The 17,467-nt window shown below is 40.4% G+C and overlaps 1 protein-coding gene across 1 annotated transcript in view; it reads left to right on the plus strand.

Moving 5' to 3' along the window:
- LOC144658049 (uncharacterized) overlaps window positions 1-17,467 on the plus strand; it is a 155,151-nt gene that overhangs the window by 59,729 nt on the left and 77,955 nt on the right. The window contains 16 exon segments of the mRNA XM_078518375.1: window positions 190-738; window positions 1,316-1,867; window positions 2,320-2,874; window positions 3,337-3,897; window positions 4,646-5,203; window positions 5,411-5,962; window positions 7,169-7,393; window positions 8,037-8,372; window positions 8,937-9,494; window positions 10,101-10,655; window positions 11,419-11,979; window positions 12,641-13,201; window positions 13,833-14,384; window positions 14,879-15,436; window positions 16,053-16,261; window positions 16,802-17,150. Coding sequence (XP_078374501.1) covers window positions 190-738; window positions 1,316-1,867; window positions 2,320-2,874; window positions 3,337-3,897; window positions 4,646-5,203; window positions 5,411-5,962; window positions 7,169-7,393; window positions 8,037-8,372; window positions 8,937-9,494; window positions 10,101-10,655; window positions 11,419-11,979; window positions 12,641-13,201; window positions 13,833-14,384; window positions 14,879-15,436; window positions 16,053-16,261; window positions 16,802-17,150 — 7,791 coding nt within the window.

Genomic DNA, 17,467 nt, shown 5'->3' on the forward strand with positions numbered 1-17,467 from the left:
CAGTCTATTTACTCTCCTGATAGGAGGGAGGCACTGTGAAAGTAGATTTTTTTGCCCAAGGACACGACACAATTACTCTGGCCAACACTCCAGGCCGAAACGCTCAATTCGGAGCTCCACGTGCTAATCATTAGGTCATCACGCCTCCACGTGTTTTTAATTGATGTTTTTGGGCTTCTTTTTTCACAGATCCTTCACGACTGGTTGAGGTCAACCTTGGGTTTGCGATTAGTGCCAACTCCTTGGATTCAGACAGAACCTTTAGGCAAATGCAGGACATTATCAAGTCCGTTGTGGACAAATATCCAACATCGAACATTTTCTACAGTGTCTTATCTTTTGGAGACCCTCCCGTTGTTCATATCAACTTTGATGACCAACTGTCAGACGAAGGTAGAAAACGAGCCATTGACTCCATCGATAAGACAACTGGGAACGCATCTCTTGATAAAGCGTTGGAAACAGCGAGGGGCCTCTTCAACACTGCATCCATTAAGAGACCAACGGCTAAGAATATACTTGTCGTTATGGTAGACAGCAAGTCTGATAGCAAGCTGGACGATGTGAAGGCGTCGTCAAGGTTACTAGAAGGTGATGGCGTGGAAGTGATTGTCATTGGCGTTGGTGACGATGTGGATGAACCGGAAGTAGATGCTGTAACTCCAAGTCCGATTCTGACGAATACCACTGAAAACCCAGATTCCGTGGCTGAGGAGATAATCAAAAATATCGATAAAGGTAAACAATACTTTACTATTTAAATGGTTTGATCAATTTTCTTAAGGGATGATGAGATTCCTGTACCAGGATCTTTAAACAAAAACACTGTTGTGGAGGTTGAAAGGGGTGTGGATGTGGCTATTGTGAAAGGGTTGAGTAGTTTCCCATCTTTAAGAGCCTTCTTAGACCTTTATTTTAGACAGTAGTTTTTTTTTTAATTTATTTATGTTACTTTTTTTCTTAACTTTTTAAAATAATTATAATTCATTTGTATTTTTAAGCGCTTTTTACCCGTTTTTATCCTTGTACATATTACAATGTAGTTATGATTTACGTATGGCCCCTGTTGATACCAACCAAGTGCTAATTGGACCACCTTGCCTAAATAAAGTTGAGTTGTCTTGACTTTCCCCCTTTTGAAAGAGTTAACAGACTCAGGGGCGGAAAAAGTGTTTGTTAACAGCCAACCCCCTTTGATAAATCTTGGATTCGCCCCCGACAGTAGCTATGTTTCATTACTGAATATCATGTTGGCACTGCCTCTATTTCGAACCTGTTCTAGATTTAAATGCTTTCATTGTGTATAATGTTGCAGATACTCGAGATATCCCCGACATCGACCTTGCGTTTGCTTTGAGCGCTGCCGCTGTAGATGCCGAGGACACCTTTGACAAGATACAAGACACGGTGGACACCATAATTAAACAGTATGGCACAGACAAAATCCATTACGCATTGTTAACATTTGGCGACACTACTTCCGTCATCATTGACTTCAGTGATGACCGAGGAAAAGATGCACTGAGAACAACTGTACAACAAGTCAGTCGTCCAACTGGTGATCCAGACGTAAAAAAAGCCTTGGAAGAAGCAGAACAGGTGTTTGATAATGCTCCTCCCAGACCTGGTAGCAGGAGAATACTGGTTATTTTCTTAGATAAGAAGTCAACCAATAGCCGCAGTGACCTCAAGGAAGCCGCCAAACCGCTGATTGATAAGAATGTTACAATTGTACCGGCAACGATTGGTTCAGAGGTCGACATTGATGAAATAGAAGTCTTACCTGCGAACAAAGAGTACATTGCCATCTGTGAACCTTTTGATCCTGAAACATGGCCAGACAAAATTATAGACACGGCTTTAAAAGGTGGGTTGCGGAAAATGACTTGATTGTTATACTTGCGCTAACGCCAGACAGAGGCTTCCAAGTTCGTCAGTTTCCGACGGTCGTGTGTAACATTCGACAAAATAGAACTGTTTACTTTCTTTGAGTCTTGTAAATCCCCAGGCTCTTTGAAACTCTTATTTAGTATATGGCGAGGGTAACTCGCAATTTTCTTTTCAAAGTCAAGAAATTTCATTTAAAAGTTTCTTTAGGTTTTGAAACTTGTTGTTATCAATAACGACCGCCTTGTTATAGTCGATTAACTGCTTGTCACGTTACAGAAATTGAAGCATATTTAAATCGTAAATTGGATACTTTACAGTTTCTTAGCACAATTTATTTGATGGTTGGATGAGTTGTATATGTATTCTTCTACTCTTTTGGTAAAGTCAGAATTAACCATAGTAGCTTGTCAATTTTTTTGCCATTTACAGAGCTTCCAAAGATTCCAAAGCTTGACCTGGGCTTTGTAATCAGCATTGGGTCTTCAGATGCAGATGCAAACTTGCAAAAGATCAAGGACACCATTAAATCAGTGATCGATCGTTATGGCAAGAGCGACATTCGGTACAGTTTCATCCTTTTTGGCGATGAACCCTCCGAGAGAGTTCGTTTTACAGAGAGTGAGCGTTATACCATCGACCTTCTAAAGGATAGGATTGACCGCCTCCCACGAATCTCTGGTGCATCCCTGGATAAAGCCCTTGATGAAGCCAAGAAGATGTTTGAAGAAACAGCCAGGCCAGATGCTAAAAAGGTCTTAGTTGTTATTATGGACCAGAAACAATCAGGTGATCGGAGCAAGACGAAGGAGAAGGCAAGAGAACTGAAGAATGCTGGAGTTAAAGTTGTCCCGGTGGTGCTCGGTGAAGAAGCAAGTAAAGAAGAACTTGTAGAAATCACACGGAATAAAAATAACCTGGTAGAGATGAAAAAAGATGAAAATCCGGACAAAGCTGCTGAGAAAATAATGATCAAAGTGCTCACAGGTAATTATTGGGTCGGACTTAAAGCCGTTCCTGTAGTTCAGAAAAGTCTTTGTGTCATCACAATTAAACAGAAATGCTAGTTAAGTAAGTTTGGGGACATTAAGTTAGATAATAAACTATACAGTAAGCTTTCAGGAAAAAGTTTGGATTTTTGGGACGGGATCTCACGTTAGTGTAGACGTACTTTGATGCTGAAAGCGTTAAACACTCGGCTTAATAAGCTAAATTATCCTGTATAGACTTAAAAAGTTTTTGTTCATTTTCAAGAAAACCCTTCGCCATAGCGAGACGATGAAACATTGTTTAAATCAAACATGGGCGGATTTTTGTATTAAAAAATGGTTCATGCCCTGATATTGTGAAAAGAAATCATTTGTTGAGTAGTACGTTTGTCAGTGAAATGTAGCTGTTAGTATTCCTAGTGTCATTTGTTTTGTCTCTTTCACTTTATCTCTTGTTCAGATACCCCAGATGAAGAAGAGTTCCTGGATCTAGCATTTGCCCTCAGTGCAACAGCTTTAAAATCAGACGATAACTTCATGAAGATGAAATCTGTTATTAACGAGATTCTAAACTACTATGGTTCGTCAACGGTTCGGTATAGTGTCATCAAGTTTGGAAAGGACCCAGAAGTTGAACTTGATTTTGGAGACGTGAGCGCTTCTAAGGAATTGAGAGAAATCTTACAACGTATTACAAAGAATAACCAGGGAGCTGATTTGAGCAGAGCCCTTCGAAAAGCCAGAGAGCTGTTCCAAGTGGCAGCTCTAACTCGTCCTAATGCTAAAAGGATCCTGGTGGTTGCCATGGATAAGATGTCAGACAGTGATGACGTTGAAGTGGCAGTTGCCGCTCGATCATTGGCAGAAGATGGTGTCCGAGTTATTGCCGTTACCTTCGGAAAAGAGGCTGACCCACAAGAAATGGAAAAGACAACCTTAAACGAGGAGAATGTCATTGAGACGAATGATACTGACAGTGCGAAGAATATTGCTGCAGAAGTGATGGAAAAGGCAAATAATGGTAAGAATGTTAATTGCTTTATTGAGCCCAACTCAAACAACATGCACATTGTAAGGGGAAAAGACGAGAAACCAATCAACGTAGAATAAATGGTATTTTTTATGTCACGCTCACTTTTTTGGGCTTCGTTTGTGCTTGTTGTATGCATAGCTTTCAAATTTTCTTTTTATTTACCTCACTGTTTATTGTAACAAGCATGTTTTACGAAGACAACTTAATTTGAAACACTGAATTGTTCTAAAAATCCGTAAGTAAGTTCTTGAAATCGTCGACGTTTCGACGACACTTCGCGTCATTCCCCAGTCATATATTCTTAATTTCAGTTCTAACTATGTTAAAGAGACTGTGTCACGGATTTTAGCCAAATTTAGGCATGGGAAAATGACCATCAAATTCAGTGAAATATAAAAATTAACCCCTTAAAACAGTGAAGGAACATTTCAATAACACATGCCAAAAGTGACGAAAATTGAAACGGATTGCGATATGAGTCTGAATTGTTGCGCTGAACAGTTTTCAAAGTTCATCTCGTTTGCTTGTAACCGGCTTTAAATTTTCACGCCCGGGAGACAAAGTTGGTTTCAATGAGGCTATGGTTTTGTCATTTAGATCAATAGAAGTAATTCCTTTGCAAACATTAGAATTCGTAGCGAGTATTTGGCAAAACTAAATAAATAAAAACATCACTCAGCTTTGACACAGTCCCTTTAATAGAACTTTATCCTGTTGTTATTACCTTCCTTTCTAGATTCAATGCCAATGCTCATGGTCGACCTTGGATTTGCAATTAGTGCCACAGACAGTGGAGCGGACCAGACTTACGAAAACATGAAGAATATCGTAAAATATATTGTGGATACATACGGACTTGTCAGTATTAGATACGGCATCATCATGTTTGGCGATTCAGCCAACACATATATCCCTTTCTCACAAACGTTTCCTGACAAAGCGGCAATTATAACACTTCTCGATACATACCCTCCACTCCGAGGCGGTCCAGACCTGCGAAAGGCTTTAGAGGAAGCAAAGAACATGTTCGAACAAGCAACAGCCCGTCCCGATGCTAAAAAGGTCCTTGCTGTAATAATCGACAACAAGTGCGTCAATAATTGCAGTGAAATCAAGGAAGCAGCTAAGATCTTAGAAGATGAAGATGTTCAAGTTGTGCCTGTTGGTGTTGGCCCAAATGTTGACGACGAGGAACTTGAAATTATCACAAGTAACAAGCAAAACATCATTAAAACAGACAAAGATAGCGATCCATCGACTGTGGGTGAAGAAATCATACAGAAAATCCGACAAGGTGAGATTTTTCTCGTTACGAAGTCCAAGTAATCCAAGTGTTTGTTTGCTACATTCGTTAAGTTCGCTAAACCGGATTTGCGCTGTAACTTACCCTGTTTAAAATACTAGGGATGGTAGACGTTGTTTTCTTCCTAACACTTTAAAAAAACTGCTAAAAATGTAAGTAATGATTAACACTGTCTGTGTTTTTTTTCTACCCTTTTAGACCCACCCGCCATTCCAGAATTGGACCTTTTATTTGCTATTAGTGCCAACGCTGTAAAGGAGACGGAAAATTTCCAACAAATGAAAGATATCATCAAGGCCATGATAGAACGATATGGAACTTCCAGTATTCAGTATGCTGTCATTACGTATGGAAATGTTCCCATTACAAGGATTTCTTTCAATGCAGCCTTCTTAGACGACGAAGCGTTAAAGAGTTTAGTTGACTCTGTACGAAAGAGTTCTGGTGCATTATTAGACAGTGCTCTCGCGGAAGCAAAGAGTTTTTTTGAAACACAGGGTCGTCCTAATGCCAAAAAGGTCCTGGTGATAATTGCTGATAAGGAATCTAGCAGTTCTCTAAACGATGTCGAGAATCAAGCTAAGTTTTTGGAAGAAGATGATATTAAAGTTATTCCAGTCGCTCTTGGAACAGAGTCTGACCTTACCGAACTGACTGTGACAACGCCTAACAAGGAGAACCTTGTCGATGTTGACGAAGGCGATGATCCCGACGAGACTGCTGAGATTATTATGCTGAAGGCTTTGAAAGGTACCCAGTGTTTGCAATATTTATGGCGCGTCGCGTTCACACTTGCTGCCTGGCATCGTATAGACCTTATCACGGTTTTCGACGCCATCTTGACGAGTAGGCAAAGCTGGTAGAAATTACAGTGTTTGTATGGGGATCCGACGACAAATATCTTGTAGAAAAATTGAATTCTGGACAAATCATGAATTGTAAAGTTAAGATACTAGGTAAAAGTTTTAATCGCCGAGTTTGAAGGATGTAGCTGGGCTAGAAACTGGGCTAGAAAGCGTTCAGTTACGTTTTTAATTTTCCATACATTTGTCTATAATTTTTCCCGCGAGCCGCGTCATCATGCGGAAAAAAATACAGACAAATGTATGGAAAAAATTAAAAACGTCATTGAACTCTTTCTAGCTCAGCTACATCCTTCAAACTCGGCAAATAAAAACGTTTACCTAGTATCTTAACTTTACAATTCATAAATTGTCTAGAATTCAATTTTTGTAAAAGATATTTGCCGTCGGATTCCCATACAAACACTGTAATTTTATATTAATCATATTTTATTTTTTTTTAACTTAAAGTAAATTGTAATTTATTTAATTTATATTTTACTTTTTAACATTGTCAAGCGCCCTTGAACGTATGGAAAGGGCGCTATTCAAATGATTATTATGATTATTATTATTATAATTTCTACCCGCTTTGCCTACTTGTCAAGATGGCGTCGAAAACTGTGATAAGGCCTATTGTGTTACAAACCAGTAGACGTACGACAAATAACTATGCGTTACAATATACTATTTGGGCGGCATGGTGGCTTAATTTTTAACGCACTGGACGTCAGATCGATCGGTCCGGGTTCGAGCTCTGGCCCGGGTCATGATCGATGTTGTGTTCTTGAGCAAGACACTTTACTCCCAGACTGTGTCTCTCCACGCAGGTGTCTAAGTTGGTACCGGCAAATGTAATGTTGGGGGTAACCCTGCGATGACTAGCATCCCATCCAGGGGGAGTAGAAATACTCCTAGTTGCTCAATGCCACTGAGGGTGGGATAAGCTCCTGCAAGATGGGACACTTTGGCACGATGCGGGGAGATTTATTTCGTTTTTACAATACAAAAAGTATTTTAGATATGACGATAAAAGTATATTATTTCTTTAATTAAAAGTTACTGTATATGTACATCGCTTGCAATTCATTTTGTTTTCATATGCTCCCTTCAGATGTCCCTAAGATACCAGAAATGAATTTAGCATTTGCCATCAGTGCTAGAGCGGTGGATGACGTGACAAACTTTGAAAAGATGAAAGATATTCTTAAGACGATTGTACAAAAGTTTGGTTCAAACCGAATCCACTACAGTGTGATCACATTCGGTGACCCTCCAACCACTGTACTACCATTCAATCGCAGGCTTCCATCTGATGAGGATTTAGCACGATTCATTGGTAAGTGTCATTGGTAAATTACACGTGTCGATGTTGTTTCTTTGTGATCTTTGCGAAGGTAGAACTGAGGTATTCCCGAAAGAAACGCAGTTCCGGTTTTCTCTACAACCCTGGCCAAAACGTCTTGGACACTTGTTGCATCTGAACGCAACACACTTCGCTAATATAGTCCAAAACTGGTTCTGAAAGAAAGCTCGGGAATGTTGTGATAACAAACTATTTCAGTTGTCCCCCCCCCCCACACACACACACACACACACAACTTGGCAATGTTAATTGTGATGTTAACGATTTACATGCTGGACTTCAACACTGCACGAGGGGGAAGGGGAGGGAGGGAAGATGCGTCATTTTTAGAAGCGACAGGTACGTTAGTGTCCCAAGAGTATGGAACATGGTTGTACAATTGCTCAAACGATTGTAGGAAAATAAATGTGCTTTTTTTCTATGAGTATGAATAAAAGCATAATGCATCTCATTGTCCAGAACGTTTTTCTTTTAGCAAGAAAATCTTTGTCAAACTTGCCAGAAACAATGAGCCTCCTTTGTTTATAATTTCTAGTCATTGCAATTCCGTCCTATCTTTAGTCGTCAGTTTATGTAGCTTTATCGTTTTACAATGAAATCTCTTTGATGTTTTCAGACTCCATTCCTAAGAATAGCCGCGGTGCTGCGTTAGATGAAGTACTGAGAGCGGCTTCCAAGCTGTTTAACGATGCTGCCAAAGTTCGCCCTGATGCGAAAAATGTCCTAGTCGTCATAACAGATAAGAAATCCGATAGCAGAGGAGAGGACTTGAAGAAGGAAGCTATCAATTTGCAGCCGGATGATATCAAGGTTATTGCTGTTGCTTTGGGAGATGAGTCAGACAAGGATGAACTTGACATTTTGACCCCGGATCAGGGTGAGGTGATCGAGGCTAACAGCACTGATGGTGCAAAGAAAACTGCGGAGGAAATCATGAAAAAGGCTCTTCAAGGTAAGAGGGTTGAGCGTAGAGAATACAAGAAAAATGCCTCTTTTCTTCACATCAACTTTATGCAGTTATTTAGTAGTAGTCTGCAAAGAGATTCATTGTTAAAAATGAGACCTGTTTATGGCGATCAAAGCATCTTCATTTTGCCTTGCGCTTGTTCCTTATTTATCTTTGTTTTACAATACCTACGATATTTCTTTGAAAATAATATCTTGATGGTGTTGTTTTACAAAGATAGTTTTTAATGAATAACAGGATTACCAAACGATTTTACATTAGCCAGTGAAAACGTCGAACAAAACTGTTGTTGTAAGTAGATCTAATGGCAACTACTGTAGTCCTAAAGTCCTTATTGCGTTAATAGAAACTTAATTGCTTGTCTCAAAAACTGTGTTCTTTAAACAGTTTTGCATACCTTTCATTTGGGAAAACGTACTCTTTGCTCAATATTTGAGCTTTCTTTTCTAACTTTATTAATTGTGCATTATATAAGTTCAAGACTTCCGTAAAACTAAGCTTCCTCATTTTTTCTATCACAAAATTAATGAACTAGTTGTTTTGTTTTAGATTACCCAGATGTGCCCGAGATTGACATTGTCTTTGCTATCAACACCGCCGCTACCGACGTAAATAAGACCTTCGAAGTACTGAAGGATGCGGTCAAGAGCATAATAAACAAGCACGATCCTGATCGAATACGTTATAGCATCGTTATTTATGATGACTCAGCAACGCCTGCTGTTTCCTTCTCAAAAGATCCTCAAGATATTCAAACGCTCCTCAGGGCTGTCGACAAACTATTACAACCCTCAGGATTGCCAGATCTCAAGAAACTGCTAGAAGAAGCGAAGAAGGTTTTTGAGAAGGATTCTGGCAGATCAAAAGCGAGCAAAGTGTTGGTTGTGGTCACTGATGCTAAATCGCCTTCGACGACTGATGACATTAAAGAAGCTGCAAGACCGCTGGAGGAAGAAGGAATAACTATCATAGCAGTGGCCGTGGGAGATGAAGCAAGCTCCAACCAGTTGGAGAAACTGACGCCTGACAAGCAGCCGCCATTGAGTGTAGACAAAGATGAAGATCCTGATGACATGGGGGATAAAATTATGGACACAGTATTGGAAGGTAGGTACTTCCTCTGTAACTCTTTATGGCCGTGGTATGAATACAAGCGCGGTAAAACTGTAAAAAACAACATGATCTTAGAATCTTGTTATAGAACTCCGTCCTAGCCTACGTGGTATCCGATCCAATATTCCGAGCAAACATTCCAGAATCGTAAAAAACGTACGTTTTTTTTTTCAAAAACTCAACGGTGTATTTGTTTATCTATATTGGCAATGTTTCTTTAGCTTTTTAAGCGCTACCATAGGGCACACCGTTTTGTATCCATTTTTCCAACACAAACTGGTCTCAACTTAAAAATAATGGATTAATGTCATCAACAAACTCTCGAAACAAGCCAGAGATAAGTACAATGGTCAGAATTGTTTAACTTTGGAACGGAGTGTAAAATAGGCAAATGTCCGGCCGAAAAAATAACATTTGACCTTTTTGTTTGAAAGGGTGTTTTACGAAATGAAGTAGCTTAGGTGATATAATTATATTAGGCTTGAATTTCCCACTTTAAAAATAAAGGAGAATTATAAAAAGCCAAAATGGCGTGACACTGCCTTATTAACCAAACCGGAATGTCAAACCTTCTAATACCGAGTTTTACTGTCCTTACAGCTCTTCCCAAGTTACAAGATTTAGACTTGGCATTTGCTATAAGTGCCAACGCTGCACTGGATTCAGCTGAAAACTTCAGAAAAATGAAAGACATCATTGACTGGGTTATCAACAAATACGGCGTAGGTAAAATCCAATATGGCGTCGTTGTATTCGGAAACACGCCGTCTGTTAAAGTGAGTTTTACACAACCTTTCAATGACGAACAACTGAAAACTATCATAGAAAACACAGCAAAGAATACAGGAGGCTCCAACCTTGAAAAAGCACTCGATGAAGTCCAAAGGCTTTTTAATTCTTCTCCTCGTCCTGATGCTAAAAGAGTGTTGGTCCTTGTGACGGATAAAAAGTCGGACAGTAGTCTTGAAGATGTGAAAACGTCCGCCGAGTCTCTGTGGAGGTCTGGTATCAAGGTGATTCCAGTTGCCTTTGGACAGGAGGCTGCGCCGAATGAAGTGAAGGTTACAACACCTGATGAAGACAATGTGATTGATGTTCAAAACACCACCAATCCTGATGAAGTTGCCAAGGAAATTATGGAGAAAGCTTTAGAAGGTCAGTAAGGGTTTACACTACTTGTAATATTAACAATATTGACTGGTACGTGAAGACGCAGGGAAGGAAGGGAATGGAAAATCTGCTGTCAAAACGTTTCTTTTGCATTGGCGAATTTTGTAAAACCCTTTCACAAAAGGTGAGGTGGCGGCATGGGGGGTGGGAGGTGACTATGGCTATTTTCCTTCTGACAAAAGAAGAGGCTTAGTGGATGTTGGCAATAAAAGGGGGCATAGCCCTCCTAGTTGGCCTAATGGTTAGCGCGCTCGGGTCCGAGTCGAACTACCCGGGTTCGAGCCCTGGCCGGGGCGCTGCATTGTGTTCTTGGGCAAGACACTTTACTCTCATGGTTTCTCCCTTCACTGAGGTGTATAAATGGGTACCGGCGAATTTACTGCTGGGGGGTAACCCTGCGATGGACTACCATCCCATCCAGGGGGGAGGAGCAATACTCGTAGACGCTTAATGCTACGGAAACCGGAATAAGCTCCGGCTCTATGGGCCACTTTGCTCGGACACACACTTAACCTTTATGGCCGTCCTAGATCGGTCAATTGATTTTCAATTCATTCCATAGCAATACCTCCCGGACATAAAACAATCACGCCAAAGATACCCAGAACGTCACCTCATAAATTACACTATAATATTTTCTTACATTACAATATCGCTTGTTCTGAATTTTAATAAGTTCATGGTACATTGTACACAGTCTATGTAATCTATTCCTACGGTGTCTGTTCTTCCTTTCTTTATCCTCTAGATTTTAATGTGCCGAAAATAGATCTCGCGTTTGCAATCAGCGCCACAGCCTTCCAGTCGGATGCAAACTTCAAGAAAATGCAAGACACAATCAAAGAATTCGTCGATAGATTTGGAGTCCAAGGCAGAGTGCAGTACGCTCTGGTAACATTTGGAGACCCTCCTACTATACACCTGCAATTTAGTGACAAATCTGACAGTTCGAGTACCTTGAAAAGTTTGATTGAAGGAGCACCTAAGCCATCGAAAGAAGCTGCCCTGGATGAAGCTCTTACCACTGCCAAGATGTTATTCAGCCCTGACGCAGGTGGAAGGCTGGATGCTAAGAAGATCTTGGTGGTAATGAACGATAGAGAGTCTGACAGCAGTAGCGAGGATGCCATGAAAGCGTCCAAACAGCTCGAGGATGAAGGAATACGAGTCATTGCAGTACCTCTGGGTGACGAAAATAACGTGAATGAGGTGAAGACAATCGTACCGATCAAAGAAGATGTTATCAAACCAAACACAACTGATAAACCCAGAGACATCGCGGATAAGATTATTGATAACATGCTTGACGGTAAGTCGGTTATACAATCAATCAATCAGTCAGTAAAATTTATTTACCCTCGCAGCTGACGGGGACTGACTAGGCCCCTAGATACATTCATCGTAGGTCTTTTACAACTCCATGTACTTATTGTGTTACTTTTTGGAAGGGTAAACTACATCCTGCATTTGCCAAAGCTCTCGCTTGCAGTGTTACAGGCAGACATATTTGTTCGTGGTGGACACACATAGCAGGAACGTAAGAGAACAAGATGTTGCGTTGCGGATACCGGGGACATACCACACTCTGTAAGAGAGTGGTGGTGCACAAACAGTTCAATTTTTAATGCCTTACAACGTGTCCAGACAGTTATTCTCAATGGCTGACAAAAAAACGATCAGTTTCTAAAGAAATTGTTATACTGCGTCGGTGGGCAACAGACAGTTATGATCAACTTGAAGAAGATGTTCAGTTCAGTTCTCCAAAAACGCCGAGGTTTTATTTCTCTCAGTCAACTTTGAGATGATAAATAAAACAAGGTTATTCTCTAAAAGTAATATATAAGTATTAGCGCATTTAAACAAGAATGACCAACTCATCTTACGGTCGTACCGACCACGTTAAATAAAGATTGATTGATTGACTGATTGATTGTTTGGTCTGTTTTTTAATGCGCTTTTATATCTTTCAGATAAACTTCGAATTCCACAGATTGATTTAGGATTTATTATCAGTGCCACAGCGGTGTCAGCGTCAGACACATTTGAGCGCATAAAGGACACTATTAATGCCATTGTTGACGAATATGGGATCAAGAACAGACTTCGCTATGGCCTTATCGTGTTTGGCAGGAACGCAGTTCAGAAACTGAGCTTCAGCGAAGAATCATCTGACATCAACGCCTTGAAGGCGAAAATCGAATCCTCTCAACGTCCTATTGGAGAACCTAATTTACAAAAAGCCTTAGAAGAAGCCAAGCGATTGTTTGACTCCGAGCCAACGCGAACAGATGTCAAAAAGGTTATAGTTGTGATCACGGACAAGAAATCCACGAGTAGCCCTGAAGATGTGAAGAAGGCGGTCATGCCTCTTGAGGACGGAGGGGTGAAGATTGTACCTGTAGCTGTCGGTTCATCCGCTGATCCTGACGAAATGGAAGGCATCACATCCAACAGAGGATACCTTATAGAGACACCGCGAGCGCTGGATCCAGATGAGACGGCTGAAAAGATCATGGAGAAAGTGTTGAAAGGTAGTGTATTTTTTAGCTATTCTTAGAGAGGTTTTCGTTTAACACGAAGTTTTGGTTGAAACGTCTCTTTTGTCGTCTTATGGACCGTGCGAAAGTTAACAGTCGAGTGTCTCGACTGGCAGTCCATAAGAAGCCTTTCAGAGTGATGATTAGCCACCCGCGCAGTCGTTTTTTGGGGCGATCGTGAAGGAAGAAGTGAAACACGACCGCCCCTAAAAACGACTGCGTGGAAGGCTAAGCGATAATGTACGCAGCAGCTTATCCACTGCTTATAGATTGTACTTATTCTAGATTGTACTTTTTAGAACCTTCAATAAACGAACACTTTTACGGCTACTTGTAACTTTTCAATTATGGAATTGTCGCCCTACTGGTAGCCTGCGAGAGCAGCCGATTTTTTCGGCTCGATTTTCACTCGGTGTGTGAAACTCGAGCCTTCCTTACTGGATCACAAACGTGTAGCTGGGTGACTTCTCAGCCAGCTTCTGATCCACCCCCAGTAAGGTGACACCTTCTCCTCCCTTATAGAAGATGTCCTGTGGTCGTCTATATGTCACACAACTTGTTAGTGATGCGATGATTATGGATTTTTTAACTTGTCTGAGCGTTTATTCCAATTCTTTATCAACAGATTTGCCAACAGTACCTGACATGGACCTTGTATTTGCCATTAGCGCCATTTCACCAAAAGCTGATGTCAACTTTGCTAAGATCAAAGAGGTTGTCCAGGAACTGATCGATTTGTACGGTGTCCAACGTGTCTACTACAGCGTTATACTGTTCGGTCGAGACCCTACCGTCAGAATAAAATTCTCTCAACAGCTCAGCGAGGATTCCTTGAAAAACGCCATAAACCTTCTTCCCAGGCCAACTGATGGGTCATCGCTTCAAGCGGCACTAGCGAAAGCCAAAGAAGTATTCAATGAAGGCAGCCGTCCGGACTCGAAGAAGGTTGTGGTTGTCATATTGGACCAGAAGTCGGAGAGCAACATCGATGACGTAAAGGAAGCTGCTAGCAAGTTGGAAGAAGATGGTATCAAGGTCATACCAGTGGCGTTTGGAGACAGAGCTGATCCGCATGAAGCTGACGCAACCACTCCAAACAAGGACAATGTTGTGAAGGCAAATGACACTAGTGATCCAAAAGACGTTGCTGAAGAAATCTCCCAAAAGGTCACAGACAGTGAGTATAACTGCAACCTTTAAAATTGGTTGAAACGGTTCAAATAGTGACAATAGTATGATCGCAAAAACTTTGTTTTTAAACTTGTCATATACCCCGTACATTTTTCGTTTACGTTGTTAAAATATTACCCAATCGCATACGGTATGCCAATTCTTGGCGGGTGGGGATTTCCAAAGCTTAGGCAGGGTAACTGTGTTTGGATTGACTAGATGTTTTAAAACTTGATAGGTGCAGAAAGAGCTATATTTTGGACTGAAATGAGACAGTTAAATAGTACTGAGCGTTCATTCTCGACAATTCGAACAATCTTATAGCTCTTCCAGAATGGAAGCATGTCAGCCAAAAAGCTTACAGTTTAGTTCAGTCAAAGGTTGCAGTCAGTATTTGAGTTTGGTATCTGTATTTGTCTCTATAAAAGAGTTTATCTGAAACTTTATAATCTGGCAACAATTTGGTAAAATGAAACTGACTATAGGACTGTTTTGTTTTAGATACGCCAGACACCCCAGTGGTAGACATGGGATTTGCCATCAGTGCTACTGCAGCGAATTCCAGAGAACACTTCCAGAAGATGCAAGAAGTCATCAAGACGTTCATCGATAAGTATGGCTCTAACAGGATGGCTTATAGTGTTATGACATTTGGATCGAGCCCGGCAATTCATGTGCGCTTTAGCGACTCAGCCAGTGCAGATGACATCTTAAAGGGATACGTTGATAGCATTCCACAGAATACGGCACAGGCATCACTAGACAAAGCATTACAAGGGGTGAAGGAGCTGTTCACGGACTCTAATGGTGCTAGAAGCGACGCTTTGAAAGTGTTGGTGGTTATAACAGACAAGAAGTCAGATAGTCTTGAACAAGATGTGAAGAAATCGGCACAGAGACTCGACGAGAATGGTATCAGGGTTATTGGTATCGCACTTGGTAATGAAGGAGATGGAGAGCTGAATGACATCACTGATGTGAAGGATGATGTTATTAATACCACCGAGACAACCTCGCCAAGCAAGATTGTAGAGAAAATAATGGAACGGCTCTTAAACAGTAAGTATTCTTCTGTGATTACTTTATGAATACTTGCGTTTTTTGAGAATAAAAATTAGACTATTAGTATTGCAGTATTGAGATATCGAGTATATTGTGTTTGTCGATATTTTTCGTAATAAAAATCCACGATAAAAGTGAAAAATGAAATCTATGAAATTAGTGTATATGAACAATTTAAAGATGACACAATAATAACATAGGAAACAGTGATAACAGTGATAATAAAGATAAAGATAAATTTGTAAATAATAAGCGGTATTTGTTCAAACGGCCATGTGAAACATTTCAATCCAACGGAATTAATGCGGATCGAGTATGACTTTGTGTTAGGTTTGTGTCTTTGTTTAATGATGAAGAACATTTCAAAAAGTCAAAAATCAACTTTGTTTTCACTCTTTTGCCGTAAGACGGTTTAGTTATTCACAGTCCTACTCTTTAACATGGTTGCCAAATGCCGATCCCTTGTGTTCCGCGATACTTTGATGAAGGTCTCAACAAATATAGCCGACATAGTCTGAACCATAATTTGTGCCATATATACGGAATAACCTATACGTGTTCAACTGGAGTGTTTCTTTTGTAACTGACTGATCGAATTGTTTTTTCATCACAGAAACAGCCACCCTGGACGAGATTGATTTGGCATTTGCCATCAGCTCTGCTGCTGCGGGTGCTGAAACAACTTTCCAGCGAATCAAAGACACTGTGAAAGAGATTATGCAGAGTTACAAAACTAACAAACTACGCTATGCTCTGCTGGTGTTTGGCAATCGGGCCATTTCTCCTATTAACTTCGCTCTGAATCTTCCCGATGATGAAACGGTAGGCTCATAAATGTAGTTGAAATATGTTATTAACAGTTGGAGTTTAGTAAACAAACCTTCGGGCCTTGTTTTTTTTTTTTTTTTTTTGCTGTTTTTTTTTTTTTTTTTGTTGTTCAAGCAGGTATTCAGTAAGTATAAAAAACAAGAACGCTGCATATGAAAAAAGTCGATTTCGATATAGACAAAAATCGGAATGTCATCAGGTTATAGTGTGAAATGTTAGTCGCCTCCGCCAGAGAAACTGAGGGCGGGCGACATAGATTTCAGGCTAACCGGGACATTATATTGTTACTTAAGAGCAATCTTTTCAGTGCATCATTTCAAAACTAATATAAGTTGTGTGAAATATTCTGACACATATCCAACACAACTTATCTTCATGCAGGCCAGTAGGTAGGATTCTAAAAAAAGGTAATGGACATCGGTTTTATCCAATGCAGTTAAGTAATTGGCCTGAATAAAAAATTCCAGAAAAAATAACACATATAAACCACTAACAAGATACAATACGCAGCTTAGCTTGTTTTCTCTTTTCCAGATACGAACATACCTAAATGCCATCTCCCGTCCATCTGGAGAGCCCGACCTTCAGAAAGCCTTGGCAGAAGCTAAGAGGTTATTTGATCAAGCTTCACCTCGTCCGAATGCGAAGAAAGTCCTAGTGGTAATAATGGACAAGAAGTCAACTGACACAGAGGAAGACATTCAGGAGGCGCTTAAACCTTTGAAGGAAGACGATGTAAAAATAGTGCCTGTAGCAATTGGCCCTGACGCTGATGTGAATGAACTGAAGAACATTACCTCAGCTGAGGGATATTTGGTAGAAGCAGAGAAAACAGCAGATCCTAAAAAGCTTGCAGAGAAGATTATGGCTAAAGTAACTACTGGTATGAGAGTATTCAATGAAATTATTTTATCGAACCATAGTAACGTTAGTAATGTTGGTGGTGCATTTGTATATTCCGTTTGGGAATATCTTTACAAATACCTGCCTGGAATTAAAAACTTGGCTTTTCAATATACTCCACTGTGAACACATAGGGTGTGACCATTTCAACGAAAGCTTTTGTCTTTTGTATTAGAGCAATTTTCGATTGATAAACCAAAGTTATTTCTTTTGCCAATCACAGTGTGTACAGGCAATTCAGTGAACCAAAAAAAATACATGTAGTCGGCAAGAAGCGCGGGAAAACGTGTGCGAGCG

The sequence above is a fragment of the Oculina patagonica genome, chromosome 6 (assembly GCF_052425735.1).
Source record: "Oculina patagonica isolate OP01 chromosome 6, crgOcupat, whole genome shotgun sequence".
Taxonomy (NCBI): Eukaryota; Metazoa; Cnidaria; class Anthozoa; order Scleractinia; family Oculinidae; genus Oculina; species Oculina patagonica.